We start from the raw sequence: 19,032 nt of genomic DNA, 5'->3' as shown, positions 1-19,032 counted from the left end.
ATAGTTTTGATGTCTTCACTAGTATTCTACAATGTAGAAAATAGTACAAACTTTTGACTGGTACTGTAGGCTAGTTTACCAAGCCACCAATTACTTCACTCTGGAAGAAGTTAAGCTACACTAATGCTTCCCTTAAGGAAAATATAGTTTACTTAACTAAAGTTACTTTGAAACGTAGTTTACTACATCCACACTTGTTTGTGAAAAATTATCATATGTCAATCTGAAATGTCATAGACTACAAATTGCAAGACTAAATTCAAATCTAGGTAGTGTTTTCAGTAGTTAATTCATTTTTTTTGCAATGTAACGCTGTAGTAATTGGATTAGGCAAATCTGATGCTGAAAAATAATGGAAACGATTGCCTACTTCACTCATATTTTACTTTATTTGAAATAAAAAGTAGTGTGTATTTCCAGTAGTTACTACAACGTTACATTGCAATTTTTTTTATATAACTACTGAAAACACTACCTAGATTGAATTTAGTTCAACTACCACTGAGCTACTGCAAAATGTAGTTAAATTACTAGTTGAATTACATGTAGTTCACTATTACCCAACACTGCAGGTCAGGAATATACTGTAGTTCTCAGTGTCAGATCAATAGAGTATTTTTTTGAAAATACTGTCCCAACTACAACAAAAAAATACTTAAATACATGTAATTTTGTCTTAAAAACATTTAAATTAAATACTGAAGAATTCCCATGGAAGACTGCTTCTGAGGAGTGACAATATGGCCGACCGGTGGTTTCAAACATCTCATTGGCCAATACATAGCATCAGCAAGCCAGGGTTTATATACATCATTGTTTTAATTTAGACAGACACAAGCATACCCAAACTGACATTGTAAATTTGGTAGTTCACTAACAAGACATAATTTGCTATGGCGACCTTACAATTAAAAGCAAGCACTACAAACAATACAAAAAGGTAGCAGTACAAAAAGTGTAATTCCATACAGTAAATGTGTGGCAGCATAGCTCCCAGTTTTCAACCTCCAATGGATATGACACTGTAGTTGGGTTGTGGAAGTTCCCTTACAAACAGGGGCGGACTTAATGATTTGGGTGGACAACATTTTGTTATGGGTTTTATAGTAAAGACATCATTTAACTGTAAAAATAAATTACCTTTTAATGTGCCATTTTTGTTTAACCTGTAACCTTTATTTAACTAGGCAAGTCACTTAACAAATTCTTATTTACAATAACGGCCTACCAAAAGGCAAAAGGCCTCCTGTGGGGGCGGGGGCTGTGATTAAAATGAACACAAGTCATGATGTTTCCATCTGATTGTCAAACAATCACTTCTTAAAGTAGCATCCAAACAATTTCCTTCAATTTGCAAGTGACAAACTATCTCATTGGAGATGATCCGATTATCCTAGTGAGCCAAACAACGCCCCTGTCTTTCTATATGGTTCCAATGTATCTGATTCTGTCTGGCCAAAAAGCGTATGACATGCCATGCTCTGTTTGGCCAGATTGCATCAGATACATTGTCTACACATACATGTCTTCTGACTCGATGACAATGTCAGTATTACAAGCAGCACTTGTAGAAGAAATGGATTAACTTACAACATTTTTCTGTTAAATCTTCTTTCTTTCCTTTTATTTTCACTGGTTGCGTTAATTGCACATTTCTCTGCCCCGCTGTGAAAGCATCTCATTGATACAGCTTAATTACAATGAAAGTCAAATTTGCAATCATATCGCGTGAAACAATGCACAGGAACTCTGTCAAGGTGGAATAGTCCATTATTATAAACCAGTTGTGAGGTCTCATGCGGAGACATTATTGGGGAAAAGAAGAAGATTGCTAGTATTTTATTATTATGCCCAGCTCATAAGGCACCTTGATGATGTGAGGCCTGAGGCAATTGCCTCTTCTGCCTAATGGTAAGTCCGCCTCTGCTTATAAATCAATGTCATTTAGGTATGTCAATTGTTTCATGCTGAGCACCAGCTTTAAAATAAAAATAAATGTGTGAGCATATGTTATCAGAAATCATATGTGAACCAATTTCTTTTTAGTCCTACAGTTTGGGCTGCTGAAGTTTCTGTGTGTTGCCTGACTCTTATCATCACAGTCCATATGATTGGAGAAGCCCAAAGAGCGACTTTTCTATCTCTAAGCTTTCCTCATAATGGTGTGGTATAGTTGGCAGGGAACAGACCACTTTTATCCCGCAATCTTCCTTTCCACCACGATGGATCAGAGTGATCCAAAATGTCAATGACATCACCTGCACGGAAGCCAAGCTCGTCCCCTTCCTCCGCTGTGAAGTTGTACACTGCTTTCACCTGTATGACTGCCCTCTGGTACACACACACACACACACACACACACACACACACACACACACACACGCACACACACACACACACACACACACACACACACACACACACACACACACACACACACACACACACACACACACACACACACACACACCTGTGTTAGGTAATAGCTGGCCATAAGAACCAGTAATTTCAGAGGACATCAAGGATGAGCCCCCATTTACTGACTACAGTAGGCTTAATGTACCTGTGGATGAGGCATGGTTTCAGATGTCCTTTGGGGGGCTGGGAGAGAGGTTAGGGGGGTGTTTCTACCAGGGGTGCCTATGGTGTGAGCCCTCACCTCCATCCCAGGTCTCTTACTCTGGGGGAAGAGAGGAGAGAGGTTGAACTCAAGTCAGACTCTAACCTTTAAATCAACCTACAGCATGTCTCAGAATCACAGTAAAACATTACAAACCCGATGAAATCAAATAAAAGCAATGACATGGTTTTACATGACCATGGTACATAGCAGCTTCTGAAAAACCGACATGATTCAAAAGACTGCATTGTAGGTAGTGTAGGTTTGTACTTTGGGGTGAGTGGTGTTTACCTGCTGACTGTGAGGAAGGTCTGAGGCCCTGCGGTGTGACGTGGCTGCAGTAGGGGCCCCATAGCTCCTCTCCTCAGGTAGACTCCCCCTCTTCAACTGACAACAGAAGGATGTGGACAGGAAAGGGTTAATAAAGGCCCAGTGCAGTCAAAATGTCGTTTTTATATCCTATTGTACAACAGCTGATGAAACTAACAAAAACGTTTGATCAGTGTTATTTCCTGATAGTTGCTGGTTGAAAGTACAATCTACACAGGACCTTCTGTGTAGAGGTTTGATTTTCCATGGTGACATCACCATGCAGTACATTGGTTAATTGACCATTCTGGTGCAATAGCTCACTGATTTCAGTTCCTGTATGTGTGCTTGAGAATACAGAAGATACAGAAGAGTGGGAAGTCAAGAAAGGGAAGGAAGGCTTCACTAAAGAGTTGATTGAACTGAGATAATATATGGCTGAAATACCGGTTGGGGTGCGGATGGGCTCTGGTCATCCCGGCTACCGTCTCTAAGGTAGATGTCCCGTTGCTTGGAGATGGAGGTGTTCTTGTAGAAGTCCACCAGCTTGTTGAGGGAAGTGAATTTCTCTGACCACAGGAAGTAGTGGCCTTTGCTGTCCTTCATCACTTTGAAATGCTGCACGTCAAACTCATGTCTGAGGGGAAAGGTTTTATATATCAGTGAAGCATGTCACAACACAACATCTGGCCTCTTAGTCATACAGTACAATGCAGGTTTAGGGTCAATTCCAGTCAATTCAGGAAGTACACTGACATTTCAATTTAAATGATTTTCAATGAGGAAGATTTGGAATTTGAATTTGGTTTAGTGTCTGAATTAATTGGAATTGAAATGGAATTTACCCCAACCCTGGTTGACACTGCCTGGGACTATTTGTATATGTCATTTGTGTCGATTTGTGATAAGCATGCCCCTGTGAAGAAATTCAGAATCATTGGAAGGGACAATCCCTGGGTTTCAGATAACTTGGCAGAATTAATTAGAAAGAGAAATATCTCTTGGTTTCAAGCTAGACATACAAATGCTCCTGTTGACTGGGCCTCCTTCAGAGCGCTAAGAAACAAATACACAGTATTGATCAGGAAGTCCAAATCAGATTACTATTTAGATGCAGTCGATTAGATGAACCTAAACAACCCTACCAAGTTCTGGAAGCTAATCAGATCAGTGTCAGGTTCTAATGCATCCTCTGGCCTTCCTGACCATTTAATGATGGATTCTAATGAAGTGAAGGACAAAGCCGATGTTGTAGGGGTTTTTAACAAGCACTTCATATCTGCTGGTTCAGTTTTTGATAATGGTGGGCCCAGGCCTCTAATGTAAGCTCTGTTACAGTCAACTATGATATAGGCCCTCATGTGAACCATTTGATCTTTGAGCCTGTTTCTTATACTGAGGTCTATAAAGCACTACAGGCAAAAGTATGCAGGTCCAGACAACCTGGACCCCTACCTCTTAAAGAAAGCAGCTGGTATTATTACTGAACCTGTGGCTCACATTTTCAACTTGAGTCTCTTGACCAATTCCATACCCGGCATTTGGAAATCAGCTTATGTCCTCCCGCTGCTAAAGGGTGGAGATCTCTCAGATGCTAAAAACTATGGTTCTATCTCTAAACTCACTATCCTGGCCAAAGTCTATGAATCCCTAGTGAACTCACAGTTAAAAAACATCTTAATTGAAAAGAACATACTGAGCAGGGTTCAGTCTGGCTTTAGATTGGGGCACAGCACCACAACTGCAACTATGGCAGTGGCAAATAACATCATTAATGCACTTGATAAAAAGCAATATTGTGCTGCTCTCTTTGTGGATTTAGCAAAGGCCTTTGATTCAGTTGACCATTAATTGTTGCTAGCTAGACTCAGAAACATTGGTCTCAGTGAAGGGGCAGTAAATTGGTTTAGGAACTATCTTTCTGACAGAACACAATGTGTATATACTGACAATCACAAGTCTAGCTTTCTAGAGATTAATAGAGGTGTGCCTTCCATTTTAGCTCCTGTGTTGTTCTCAATTTTTATTAACGATTTTGGAAATGGGATGCAACCAGCAAAGTTACATCTATCTATATGCAGATAATACAGTTGTATATTCATGTGCTCCTTCTCTGGTTCAGGCTGTTGAAGAGCTCCAGACTGCTTTTCAGTCACTGCAGGCCTCCCTTTATGGTCTCAAACTGGTCTTGAATGTACAAAAAACTAAATTCATCACCTTTACCGGAGCTAAAACTCTGCCAGAGAACGTTAGCATTGTCACATCTGGTGGCTTATCCATTGAAAAAGTGTCATCCTACAAACACCTAGGTATTTGATTGGATGACAAGTTGTCCTTTAAAGTTCATGAGGATAATCTTGTGACAAAGCTTAAATTGAAATAAGGCTTGCTTCCCGCTTATGGCTAGAAAGAAGCTTGTTCAAGCTACTTTTCTCTCTGTCATTGATTATGGTGACTTGTTGTATATGCATGCAGCCTCCTCCGTCTTACAGAGACTGGACTCTGTTTATCATGCATCCTTGCGCTTTTTTACAAATGCCAAGTCACTCACCCACCATTGGTAGGTTGGACCTCACTTTACATGCGCAGAAAGATACATTCGTATGTATTCATCTACAAAGCCCTTTTGGGTAAACTCCCTCTTTACCTCTGTAGTCTGGTCTCCTTCACCACCAGCAGTTACCATACCCGGTCTACTAGGTGGTTGCTACTTAAAGTCCCCAGGACATTCACAGTATTTGGCAAGACTGCCTTCTCATTTTGTGCACCAGAGGCATGGAATAGTCTACAATCCATGTTTCATCTAGATATGTTAGTGCCACTGAATGAATTTAAAATATTGATGGGAGACTTTTTTAGGCTGGATCATGTTGTTTTATTGTTGTATGTTTTAATTATGTAATGTATTGAATGTTGCTGCCTTCTTGGCCAGGTCTCCCTTGAAAAAGAGACTCTGGGTCTCAATGGGCTTATCCTGGTTAAATAAAGTTTAAATAAACAATGATAGGATGTGATGAGTTATGATTCAAACAATTTAGTTGTGTCCTGTCCTATTCCATAAATCCAAAGTCAACTGTTTCTCTGGTGCAGTACTTTCATTGTCCCCTGCTGGCTTATGTTAGATATTGCAAGGAAAAGCTGTACCAATAATATCAAGTATAGCCTACAGAAACTGAATTCTTCCCCTGGCTCATAGACATTTCATAAGAAATGTAGTTTTGTAATCAGTGAGTTAGCTCCCTGTAATATCCTGGCCTGAAACTACACCCACCCACCTGACAGAGATGGAGAATTCTCCAGGGGAGCTCTGACTGCCACGGATCAAGAATCCCCCCACCTCCCTAGACATCAGGAGCTCCTCAGCAGAGCTGCGGCTTGCCGTCTCCTTGAACCAGCTGGACAGAGAGAGATACAGTATACAGATGTGGCTAAACTGTACTTACTTTAAGCATACAAACTCATGTTGCATGTGTGTGTTCAAATACATTTTATGGATGAGAATGACTAAACCTTAACTTTATTTCACCTTGGGATTTGTCTCTCAATGTAGTTTTGGGGCACAAAGCCTTCCTGTCCATGCAGCTCTGCCTTAAACCACTCATCTTGACTACCTAGAATCTGATTAGGGAACAAAGATATACAAAAACAACAGATCTCACTGTTTCGGTTTAATATTACAGCAGAATACAACAGTAGAACTTTGTGTGCAGAATTTAGGAATTAGATTAGTGGAATGTGTCTTTAAAGCCAAGTCCCACACTCAGTTGTACTACTCCCATTCTTTAGTCTTACTATGGCACGCTGTTCTGAATTGTAATGTGTCTCCTCCCATTCTCAGGTCATACTCACTTTCAGGATGTCTCCCTTTCGGAAGCTCAGCTCATCCTCAGCCGTAGCATTAAACTCGTACTTTCCTCTGGCTTCCATGGCGAGCGGTGGAAGGGTCAAAGAGTTGGAATAGGGATGCAGAAGGTCTGCAGTCGGTCTATGGAATGAGATGAGTCAGGGAGAGTTGTGGGTTGGTAGTTTCAAAGTAAGCCAACTATACAGTGCAGTCAAACATGTTATTTCCTATGTTTTAGATATATTTCGACACTGAGGTTGGAATAATACTGTGTATTTGTGAAAATGATGATAATGCCATTTTAGTGTATGGGCTGTTTGTGAAGACCGCCTGAAATATCATCCTGTTTTGGTGGGATGGAGTTTTGGCAGTAAATTAGTTAATAGATCAATATGAAAGAGAGTTCCAAACTTTGTGCGGGACTGATTTCTTCATTCCTTTTAGATAGATAACTGCCCCCTGCTTCATCGCCCATGCATAGTCTATAGCTTACTATTTTAATTGAGACTACACACACACCTGATCATAGCCACAGGAAGTATGGGTGCTGAGAGTGCTGCAGCACCCCCTAAAAACAATAATTATTTAAAAATGCAAAAAACAATGTTTTACTAGTCCTGTATGAAAGACCAATACAGCTGTCTGTAGCATTTTCAAAAACATATTCTCATCCCCAAAATTGTCTGTCTGATCGCCAGCTTCCACCTGCAGCATGAACAATTATAACCGCGCCTCAATGATCTCTGTCAGACCGGCAGCCCTCTACCTCTTTGCCAATAACAGCTACAGTTTTCAGTTTTCTCCTCCTCACTCAGACTACTCCCAGAGAGTCCTAGCCTACTTCTAGCTAAGAAGCTATTTTTGTTTCTTTTTGACCATTTTAATTGAAAAAAATCCCAGTAAGGTACTTAATTGTTAATCAGAAATGATTTGATATTGAGATGAAAATGGCTGCATTAGACATTTAAGTCCTTAGCTCCTATATGCTCCTTTAAGGAACATAGGCCTACAAATAACTGCACTGTTTAAACAGCTTACAGCAGGTATACTTGAATTTTAGGTCGATATTGCCAGTAACTTAACTCTGGAGGGGTAATTCTGCTAAGGTGGTGCAGTGGTGGTTTGCAAAATACAATTGTTACCAGCCTAGACTAGACTATGCTGTACATTCTGTAATCTGTGAATATTGCACCTGAGGCTGTAACAACCAGTGCATGGGGAAATACATTCAGTGGGATAAAACGCAAAAAAAAAATTTTAAATGGAGGAGATGACATGAGAGGAGTTGTGCAATAAGAACACAGATTTAGTTTCAAAATCCTTTGGTTCAGTTGTATCCTTCTGAACACAACCCTAAGTATAACTTTAGATAAATATATCCCATTCCTAGCTATGAAGTTTAGATATGGAAAATGAGAAATAAAGAAATGGGGAAACTGGAAAATCATTTAAAATGGAAGCAAAACAGAGAAAAGTTGTCTGAGCCAGACACTTCCCCTTACCTTCTGTCACGAAGCTGAGGAGAGAACAATTCTTGTTTCGGTAGTTCGTAGCATTCACCATGTGGTAATGTTTACCTACGGGATACATAAACAGACATGAGCATGGAGGAACAGGCAGAAGAGCGAGTCAGAGGAGGACAAACAACATCAGGAGCTGTCCATTTCCCCTTTCAATTAAGTAAAAAAAAAAAACGGTGTAATTTTTAGAGATTGAAATCTCATGATGGTAATTATCTTTGATGTTCAATTTGCTGCTCTCCCACGTGTGTGTGGTTGAAGGGGGGTCTGCAGTGTATGCTCCAAAATCACATACATTATCCATCCCCAGAACCATAGATACACACAAGATTACATACAATTTCATAAATCTATCCCTACCTCTCTACCTATTCAGCCATCAGACACCGGAGGGAGCCAATACCAGCGCTGTAGTATCAGCTTCTATTGCTCACCACGGCTCCAATCCTATACCCTGATTAAAACTCCTACTCTGCAGTAAAAGACCCCTTCTGTTCCCCCTCTCTGTCTTATTCAGAGCGGATATGAGTGAGGGTAGATAGATGATAATGAGAATCATTCACAGAGCTCTACTAAGCCGGATGGAAGGCCTCATAAACAAGATGAGAACAACTGAAGATGAAATTCAATTACATGTAGAAAGTTGTTTTAACTCTGTGTGTTTCTGTCAAACCCAGATGTATCTCTTTCTCTCCCTTTTTTTTACCAGACAGGAACTATTCATTAAACCAGAAGAGGAAACTCTCCTCTGTCTCCCTCTCTAAAGTCAACACAACATATTCACTTATTGATAGTAATAGCTCACATATCAGTTTAATAGAATTGTTTTATTTAAATGTAACCTTTATTTAACTAGGCAAGTCAGTTAAGAACAAATTACTATTTACAATGACGGCCTACTCTGGCCAAATCCGGATGACGCTGGGACAATTGTGCGCCGCCCTATGGGACTCCCAATCACTGCCAGATGTGATACAGCCTGGATTCGAACCAGGTACTATAGTGACACCTCTTGCACTGAGATGCAGTGCTTCAGACTGCTGAGCCACTCGGTAGCCCACATATGATAACAATAGTATTTTTTCTTGGGGGTGTGGATGAGCAAGGAGAAGGTCAAGGGATATCACCACACATTCCATTGACATAAATTCAACAAATTGTTTAATCTAAATTATTCCCACTTCAGTTGAACCATGTGTGTACACAGAAGTGCACTCAATCTGTGTTATTTAACTCCTTCGCTCCATAAAACCATGTACCGTAAACACAGTAAAACATGCATGCAGCCAAACAAGCACTTCAGTTTTAAATAATTTGCCTCACCGAATGGCTCTAATGTTTAACTAATGAAGTGAACCTCCTGATTCCATTGCAGATTAGCCCTCATAAACATTATCAATATAACTCTTACTTTTGATTTTAGATAAAACATATCCCAGCAGCTTGCTGAAAAAGCATGTACATAAACTGCATACATCCAACAAATCTCAAAATACTGTCAACTGCACTGACGAGAGAGATATAGTAAGGTAAGACACTACACTGACGAGAGAGATATAGTAAGGTAAGACACTACACTGACGAGAGAGATATAGTAAGGTAAGACACTACACTGACGAGAGAGATATAGTAAGGTAAGACACTACACTGACAAGAGAGATATAGGAAGGTAAGACACTACACTGACAAGAGAGATATAGTAAGGTAAGACACTACACTGACGAGAGAGATATAGTAAGTGTCATGACTGTCCTGATCAGGTCAGGTTACAGGAGACCACAACCCTACAGATTATCTCTCAACGCCAACAGAGGAGGAGAGATCTAGGGGTCTGAAGATGTAGGGGTTTTATGACCCCTCACACCCCTGGTAAATCTCAGGCCACAGACAAATTCCTTTGTCCTGTTACTATGGAGAACCAGCCTCAGAACATTAAACATGAAATAAAGGGACTTTGGAACAATGGTTTCCGTCAGCCACAAAGGTGGTCATGACGATAGATGGAATATGAAAATGTATGTAATTTTTGTTTTGTTATTAAAGGTTAATAGATGACGTTATTATGAAAACATTGTAACGTGAAGAGCTTTCCTAGTATATGTTTGATGTTTATACATTGTACGTTGTGTGGAAAATGTCCAAATCAAAGGGAATGTTTTGGTAAAGATGAAATGTTAAGTTAGTTGTCTAAAATTGGATTTGAAAAAAACCTAGACCTTGCTCTTAACTTGGTATGCCCAGAGAATTGCCCTAAAGGCGATTACACCCACTTCTGACCCAAGGTTATAAAACCTGTGAGTAAAGAATTAACAGAAGACTACGTGACCCAAGCTGCAGCCAAGGTCTAAAAAGTAAACGAACCCAGAACGCAACACAAGTTTGAAAACAAAGAAATATTTTTCTACCCAAGCTACGGATGAGTCGCTGTGTCTAAGCAGGTGAATTCAAGCCGGACCCCCTTAGCATCCAATCCCAGCGAATCGTGGTATCTAAAAGGTTTCATTCCTATGCTGTGAACTCTGAGCTACAGAGCTGTCTGTCCTCAGAAGACCCCTTCCAGAGCAAGGTTGAGGGAACAGACTCCTAAGCCAAAAGGATACTGACATCGTGAGGACGACCAGAAAGGTGCGCTGGAGAAGTGCGTCATCGAGCAGCCTGAACGGAACCCTGAATGGTCCACGCAGAGAATCCTCAGAGGTCTACCCCACGTAATTACATCATTATATTCTGACCCATAAGAGCGGCAGTTTGGGGCAAGGCTAGGGTTAGAATAGCATATCTGACAAATTCACCCAAATGTATATTTCTCTCGTGTACTTTCTTTTTCCTCTCTCTCTTTGAAATCCCCATTTTGGGTAACATGTGTTGGCCCGTTATACTAAGTTCTAGTCAATAGCCTATAATGTGTTTTGTCTATGTGTATCTTTTATCATCATTTTAGATTTTTGTAAATAAATATTAAACTAAGATTGGTGTGGTACGAACTCATTGGTGAGATCCGAGTCCGTGCAGATTCACGGACTGTACAACGTTCAGAACAAGATTGTAGAGGTAACTGGTTAATTAGAGGCTGTTGTAAAATCGATATTCTGATGTTTTTTGCGTTAATTTGGGAAATAGAAACTCAATAAAAACTTATTTTCCCATGGTGCCCCAGGTTAATGAGTTAATAATTGCTTGATTCAGTTAATCACGCAATTAGAAACATTTAATCATTCGATGAACAACAGTCGTCACATTAACTAATACAATGTCGCGACATAAGGTAAGACTGACGAGAGAGATATAGTAAGATAAGACACTACACTGACCACCACAAAACCCCTTACCCCAATGAGCATAAACCACTGATAAAATCTTTGCAAAAAACACTGGTCAAATACATCCCACAAACCACTTAATCATTCTGCTGTCAGGACAATTCTGCTATTAGACAGCCGTGAACACACACACACACACACACACACACACACACACACACACACACACACACACACACACACACACACACACACACACACACACAGACAGACAGACAGAACCTCGTTGTTGTCACTCTAGAGCCCTCAAACTCAACTCTGGACATCAAAGCCAGTTCCACTGCATTTGTTTATTGTTCCCCTCTAATTAAGGACGGATTTAGACCTGGGCCACCAGGTGTGTGCAATTAATTATCAGGTAGAACAGAAAACCAGCAGGCTACGGACCTCACAGGGTAAGAGTTGAGTGCTCTAGAACAGGTATTTGTACACGCAATGCCGTCGGGGGTACGCCAAATTAAAATGTGATTCACATTTTTTTTAAATAATAATAATATTTGTTTTTCTTCACATTTTCAAACAGTCCATTTATATTTTCCAACGGGGCTATACATTTGGGTGAAGATTTTTTATTGCCTGATTAGCCTTGTTTCACTGCCAAAAATACAATTAAACCATCTAGTGTTCAGTGAAATAACAACACAATGTCAAATACAGGTAGCCTAGACAAATAATTAACATCCAATCACATTAACTGTTACTCTCTCGCTGGAATTCCACTAACGGTCCATATGTAGCCAAACGTAGCTGCTGCTTATATTGGTATCTGTACTTATGGTGCAAAAGCCTTGACAAGGAGACATAGTGGAGTGGTAACGCACATGCAAGCAGTTGCTTCAGATGCCACTTGGGTACACTGTAGCATCCACTGAGAGGCTCTTGCTGCCAAGGGAATGCCTGACAGCTTGAAAGACATTTTGGGCACTACAGTCAAAATGGTTAACTTTGTTAAAGCAAGGCCCCTGAACTCTTGTGTATTTGCTGCACTATGCAATGATATGGTCAGCGACCATGTAACGCTTTTACAATATACAGAAGTGTGCTGGTAATCAAGGGGCAAAGTATTGACACGTTTTTTAAATTGAGAGACGAGCTTAAAGTTTTCTTTACTGACAATAATTTTCACTTGTCTGACCGCTTGCATGATGATGAGTTTCTCACATGACTGGCCCATCTGGGTGATGTTTTTTCTCACCTGAATGATCTGAATCTAGGATTACAGGAACACTATGCAACTATATTCAATGCGCAGGACAAAATTGAGGCTATGATTAAGAAGTTGGAGCTCTTCTCTGTTTGCATTAACAAGGACAACACAGGTCTTTCCATCATTGTATGATTTTTTGAGTGCAAATGAACTCAAGCTTACGGACAATGTCAAATGTGATATAGCGAAGCACCTGAGTGAGTTGGATGCGTAATTATGCAGGTACTGGATGACACAAACAACTGGATTCGTTATCCCTTTCATACCCAGCCTCCAGTCCACTTACCGATATCTGAACAAGAGTGCCTCATCGAAATTGCAACAAGTGGCTCTGTGAAAATGTTATTTAATCAGAAGCCACTGCCAGATTTCTGGATTGGGCTGTGCTCAGGGTATCCTGCCTTGGCAAATCACGCGGTTAAGACACTGATGCCCTTTGAAACCACGTACCTATGTGAGAGTGGATTCTCAGCCCTCGCTAGACTGTGTGTGGGAAAGGATTTAAGACTGAACTCTCTCCAATGCAACCCACCATTGCAGAGTTATGTGCATCCTTTCAAGAACACCTTTCTCATTAACCTGTGGTGAGTTATTGACAATTTTCGATTAACAAATAAGGTTTTATATGTAAGATGGTTAAATAAAGAGATAAATTATATTATTATTTGTGCTCTGGTCCTATAAGAGCTCTTTGTCACTTCCCACAAGCTGGGTTGTGACAAAAACTCACACTCATTCTTATGTTAGATAAATGTATCGTATAGTGTGTGTGTGTGTGTGTGTGGCAGGCTTACGATGATGGCAAAAAACAACATTGTAGAGTGCGCTGACCCTGGTGCTAGAGGGGGTACACAGCTGGAGGTTGAATGTTTGAAGGGGTACGGGACTATAAAACGTTTGGGAACCACTGCTCTAGAGGGTGGAAGTCTCAAACATGTAAAACAGTAACAAAACAGTAGCCGAGTCCCCTGGGAAGAGACAGTGCAGAGCAGAGGGGATCTACTCTAGTAACATGTCACCAGTGAGGTGGGCCAGGGGCATGTTGGCAATGTGCCAACGTCCCTAGAGCTCCCCTGGTACGGTGACCTGGGTGAAGGGGATATTTCCAGTGGTTTCAACTCTCACTGCCCACATTCATTTTAGCTGGATTTTTTCTGCTCCCAACTGTTTTTTTCTTAGCACTTTTGTTCCTCTTCAACAGCCCAGTCGGTTGTTATATAGTCTTGTGGGGCCAAACATTTGACCATTAGTCAAATAAATAGGATTATGATGTCTTAAACAGATATCTTTATTAAATAACGGACATTGTAGAAGTGGTAAGATCTATTACGGAGTAGCGTGCATCATTTTCTTTGTTGGAAACGTTAGAAACGGTAAGTTTTATAATTAAGGATTTACATTATGCAAAGCCTAACTATGTGAAGGCACGAAACATTTCTCTACACTTCACCAATCAGAGATTAGTGAGGAATGTGCAGAATGTGTTTTTGAGAGTAACTATGACATCCAACTACCCAGCACTGAGGAGAACAGCACTAGACAATACTGCATTACCATTTATAAATATCCATCCATTCTCAATTATGGGAAATCCAAATTCAACAAGTTCTATATATTTTAGTAAACAACAATTTACCACCATGTAAAGCATTGAAAGATCCAGTGATACTGTACTGTTTGTGATCTATTTGACACACCATAGTAGCTCACACTATGTCAATTAGACTGACATGGCTAGCCTACTATGATTGAATCGAGGACCTTGTTTTAGCAAAAAAAACAACCCCGAAAAAACATGAACTTATAAAGCTTGCTCAATAGTGCACCTGTCCTCTTCAGTGGCTTTCTATTTTAACTGAGTTTCATGTAAAAAAAAAACACATTATGAACATACTTCCTCATCACATAAATACAACTATTGTTGAACTTATCTCCTACTACTTATACATTACCACATCCCAGAGGAGAAGCTATATGAGGAAAAAACGTTCAAACAAAAAGCTATTTCAAAATACCTTTCACATCACCATGGCATGGGCAGGGGAACTATCTGTAAAGTTAGTTTTCAAATAATTTAGCAATAATGAAAATATTTCAACTGTTAGGTCAAACATAATATCCTTGTTGTTATATGTTTATAATAGCATTGCATAATATGGTAACAAGTTGTCTCATAGCCTACTTATGTGCTCCAGAACTATATTGCATATCCTTTTCACCAATGTCTGTGGACAACTGTTGGTTACTGGGGACAGTTATTGATTGTATCAAACAGGTAGTTAAAGTTCTCTATGTGGCACTTATTTCAATTTCAGAATATAAAAGATTTCAAACAAATTATAGGGATACCACTCTTGAGAGAGAGACAGTTTTCTAACCATTAAAGAGCAATGATTCACAATTCAGATGAGAGGAAGCTGACTAATTATTATAATTAATTACATTACAGAAAAAGTGGAGTGGGTATGACTGTAACAGCTGTTCATAAGATTAGAGCAGTGTCTTCAAGCCAGCATGACATTATAAGAGGTTTGGTCATTTTGGTGATATGATTTGGCTACCCATATAACAGTGGGTATATTACATTTGCATTTATGGTTACATCACGTATGTAAGAATAATCTAGCTTTCTTCAAATGGGTAAACTGTATATTGCAAAATTATATTTACCTTTATCTCATGTAAAGAGCCACGCGTTGACAGTCACAAGAGGCCGGGAAATTTACGCAGTCAGACAGGGCTTTGCCTACTAGATCATAATTTCAGTCAAAATTTCGCAAGTTCGCATCAAAAGGAAAACGTCATATTCGTAAAATCATAAAGGTTAAATAAAACAAATCCGTTAAAGACTGTTTACTTCCGCGTCCTTTCATTGAAGTATAACAAAGCCGAGACTTTCGAGTTCCCTCTCCAACACGCACAATAGAAGAAAGTCCCACCGCGGAGATGAACCAGTTACTTGCACTTGGTTAGTGACCGCCTCTTTTCAAAAGGAACTTTTGGACTTTACCTCAAAAATGCTGATGAATAGAACAGATAATTTTCATAATGTGACAATAAATAATAAAGGCGTATGCACTTGGTTAGATACCGCCCCTTTTCAAAATGAACTTTTGTACTTGACCACAAACATTCTGAGGCACTGCATCTCAGTGCAAGAGGCATCACTACAGTCCCTGGTTCGAATCCAGGCTGTATCACATCCGGCCGTGATTGGGAAGTCCCATAGGGAGGCGCACAATTGGCCCAGCGTCGTCCGGGTTTGGCCGGGGTAGGCCGTCATTGTAAATAAGTTCTTAACTGATAATTTGTTCTTAACTGATTTTCCTAGTTAAATAAAGATTAAATAAAATAAAAATACATTTAAATGAATAATGTGACAATATGTAATAAAGGCTTATTGCATGAGATGAAACATTATGATTTACACAAGCAAACACACACACAGTATAGACTTTATTCCTGTGATCTTCCATGTGTCTTTCGGATAGGCAAATTAATGCTCCTTGGCATCATCTTGAACATGTCCAAATGTTTCACATTCTTTCAGATGGCATGCATGAAGATCTCATTGGAAATGGGCTTCCCACGATAAAACATTGACACTCCTCAAACAAACTAAACTGAAGTTATCGAGCTCTATTTCAGTAACCTACTGTCTTTCTATGACAGATCATATAGGCTAATTCCTGTCTATATCAACACATATCAAAACATATCAATGTAGGCTTTCAAACCAATATAAGTTATATAATTCAGCCTGCATTATACAGTTAATGGAAACAGATGGCTTTGGAATTTGGTTATATAAAGTTATCTACAGTCCTCATATTTCTCTTTAGAAAAATGCATGTTTGGTGTATTTTTTTGGGCTATACATTCATAACACATGCTGCTGACCATCATTATAGAGAGCAAGCAGGGAGTTTACTCCATGCAAAGAGGCTGAGGGATAGATAGTGTAGCTCTGCCGAAGGTGGCAGGTGGTACCTTAATTGGGGAGGATGGGCTCTTAATAATGGCTGGAACGGAATAATGGAATGGTATAAAACACATGCTTTCTGTCCTCCACTTAGCAGTCTCTTGTGCAAGCCTTCACATGTTGCTAACTAAAGCTGCAGTCTGTGACAGGAAGTCAAACCCGTAGAGATTACAGCGTGGTTTCGCTCTCAATTTTTTCTAGTTCAATATTATTTCTTGCTGACTCTAAAACTTGGTCCACTTGATGTTCTAGATGTAAATGACAAGTTATTTTTCACAGAGTAGAAATGACTATTCAAACTCCTCTTTTATTTTCTTCACACCAGTTGTAGTAAAGTTGTAATAAAGATCACCAGATTAAGTCAGCATAGTTGGCAATGAAATTCCACATAATATTGTTCAACTGTGACAGCAGCAGAGGACGGAATGTGAATGGACAGCAGAGTAAACATGACATTCAGTTGACATGGGGAAGTAATGTGTAAGCCCCCAGGGTTCAGTCTATAGCTGCACCTGCAGGCCCTCAGCTTAGCACGATTCAACCCTCAGAGCCAGAGCAGCAACAGGGGGAAAGTTTTGGACTAAGTAGTATAGATGATCTTTCTCTTTCAAACATCTGGCTTGAACTGTAAGTTTATGATAAACTGCACAACCTCTTTCTATAGTGACAACGGTGTATTGCACTGGAAGTGTGAAAATCTATAGTGACAGCCTTCCATTTAACTGTAGTTAACAATTTACAATTTGCAATGTTACAGTGCTTACGACAGCACCTAGTACAATGTCAACACAACATAATGAAGTGATAGAGAGAAAGAGGTGTGTCAGCATAATTTATTGCTAGGCAGGCAGGGCATAAATGTCCTGTTGTAATCGGACATATTTCTATTCACTTTTGCTAATGTTAAGAATATAATCAAATGTGAAACAATACTCAACAACACAAATAGTTAATAAAAAATAAACAACATAATCAAGGATTTAGTGCATATCAATGTCCTTCCAATTAATGGATTTGATGAAAACATCCAGCTGAACAAAACATGTAGGCCTACAGTAGATTTATGGAGAAGGGAATACTCTCCCATTTATTTACAGAGCTTTTGGTTTATATTTAAGCAATAAGGCCCGAGGGGGTGTTGTATATGGCCAATATACCACTGCTAAGGGCTGTTCTTAAGCACGACGCAATGCAGAGTGCCTGGATACAGCCCTTAGCTATGGTATATTGGCCATATACCACAAATCCCAGAGGTGCCTTAATGCTATTATAAACTGGTTACCAATGTAATTAGAGCAGTAAAAATACATGTTTTGCCATACCCGTGAAATACCACGGTTGTCAGCCAATCAGCATTCAGGGCTCGAACCACCCAGTTTATAATGCATTTTTTATCACTCTGCAGTAAGAACATAATTAAACTATGGATCCTGCAGGTTCGTCCAAAGCTTCTATGATGGGCAATATATCCATTATATGGGAAATTTAATATTTTCTTCAACAAAATGTTTGTTTGTACTGATGATACATATTCTTACTTGAAAAAAATCTACAGCATTCTACGGAAATGCCAAACTCATTTTATGAAACGGGAACAAAAAGGGAACAAAAAAGGGAACAAAAAAATAATTTAAAATACCAGCATACTTTAAATGAATGCTTAGCTTGCTTTTACTATTTCAAAGCTATTAAGGCCACGATTCAGACCGAACAGTGTTGAGTCTATTGCAAAATTCCTATTAAAGCTGCCTCTCTAAGAACCTTCCATCATCACACTCACATACTTTCAGTGGTGTGAAGTACTTATGTAAAAATACTTGAATGTACTACTTAAGTGTATTTGTTTTGTATCTTTACTTTTACTCAAGAATGACATTTGGGTACTCTTTCCATCACTGAATACTTTACATGAGTGGTTCTTAAAAGGAGGAAGATTTCATTGGGATTTTGCAATAGACTCAACACTGTTTGTCCTGAATCCCCAGCCTAACTATGTCAGCAAACCAGCCAAACCTCATCTACACCTGCAGGTTCCACACTCACTCACATCCGTTTGTGACCAACCAGCGGCGTAGTGAGTGTTTGTGTGTGTGTGTGTGTGTGTGTGTGTGTGTGTGTGTGCACGCGTGCACGTGCATGTGTGATTGTGTGTGTGTGTGTGACACCAGTGTCAGACACTTTCTGGTCATGAAATTATTTCAGCCACTAGATGGGGCCCTAAGCATAGAGC

The 19,032-nt window shown here is 39.7% G+C and overlaps 1 protein-coding gene across 1 annotated transcript; it reads right to left on the bottom strand.

Annotated features, from left to right (window-relative positions):
* Positions 1 to 800: 800 nt before the first annotated feature.
* Positions 801 to 15,986, bottom strand: LOC110538587 (GRB2-related adapter protein 2). Its single transcript, XM_021625491.3, has 9 exons — positions 15,491 to 15,986; positions 8,276 to 8,350; positions 6,779 to 6,914; positions 6,456 to 6,547; positions 6,205 to 6,324; positions 3,377 to 3,566; positions 2,912 to 3,007; positions 2,564 to 2,680; positions 801 to 2,331 (listed from the first exon to the last, which is right to left on the bottom strand). Exons 3-9 carry the CDS (start codon positions 6,854 to 6,856, stop codon positions 2,155 to 2,157), a joined length of 870 nt encoding a protein of 289 aa, XP_021481166.1. The 5' UTR covers positions 6,857 to 6,914; positions 8,276 to 8,350; positions 15,491 to 15,986; the 3' UTR covers positions 801 to 2,154.
* Positions 15,987 to 19,032: the final 3,046 nt, after the last annotated feature.

Source organism: Oncorhynchus mykiss, chromosome 12, assembly GCF_057628025.1.
Source record: "Oncorhynchus mykiss isolate SJ-2025 chromosome 12, ASM5762802v1, whole genome shotgun sequence".
NCBI classification, from domain to species: domain Eukaryota; kingdom Metazoa; phylum Chordata; class Actinopteri; order Salmoniformes; family Salmonidae; genus Oncorhynchus; species Oncorhynchus mykiss.
Note: the sequence above shows the minus strand (reverse complement) of the source record. Positions and strands in the feature narration are given on the sequence as shown.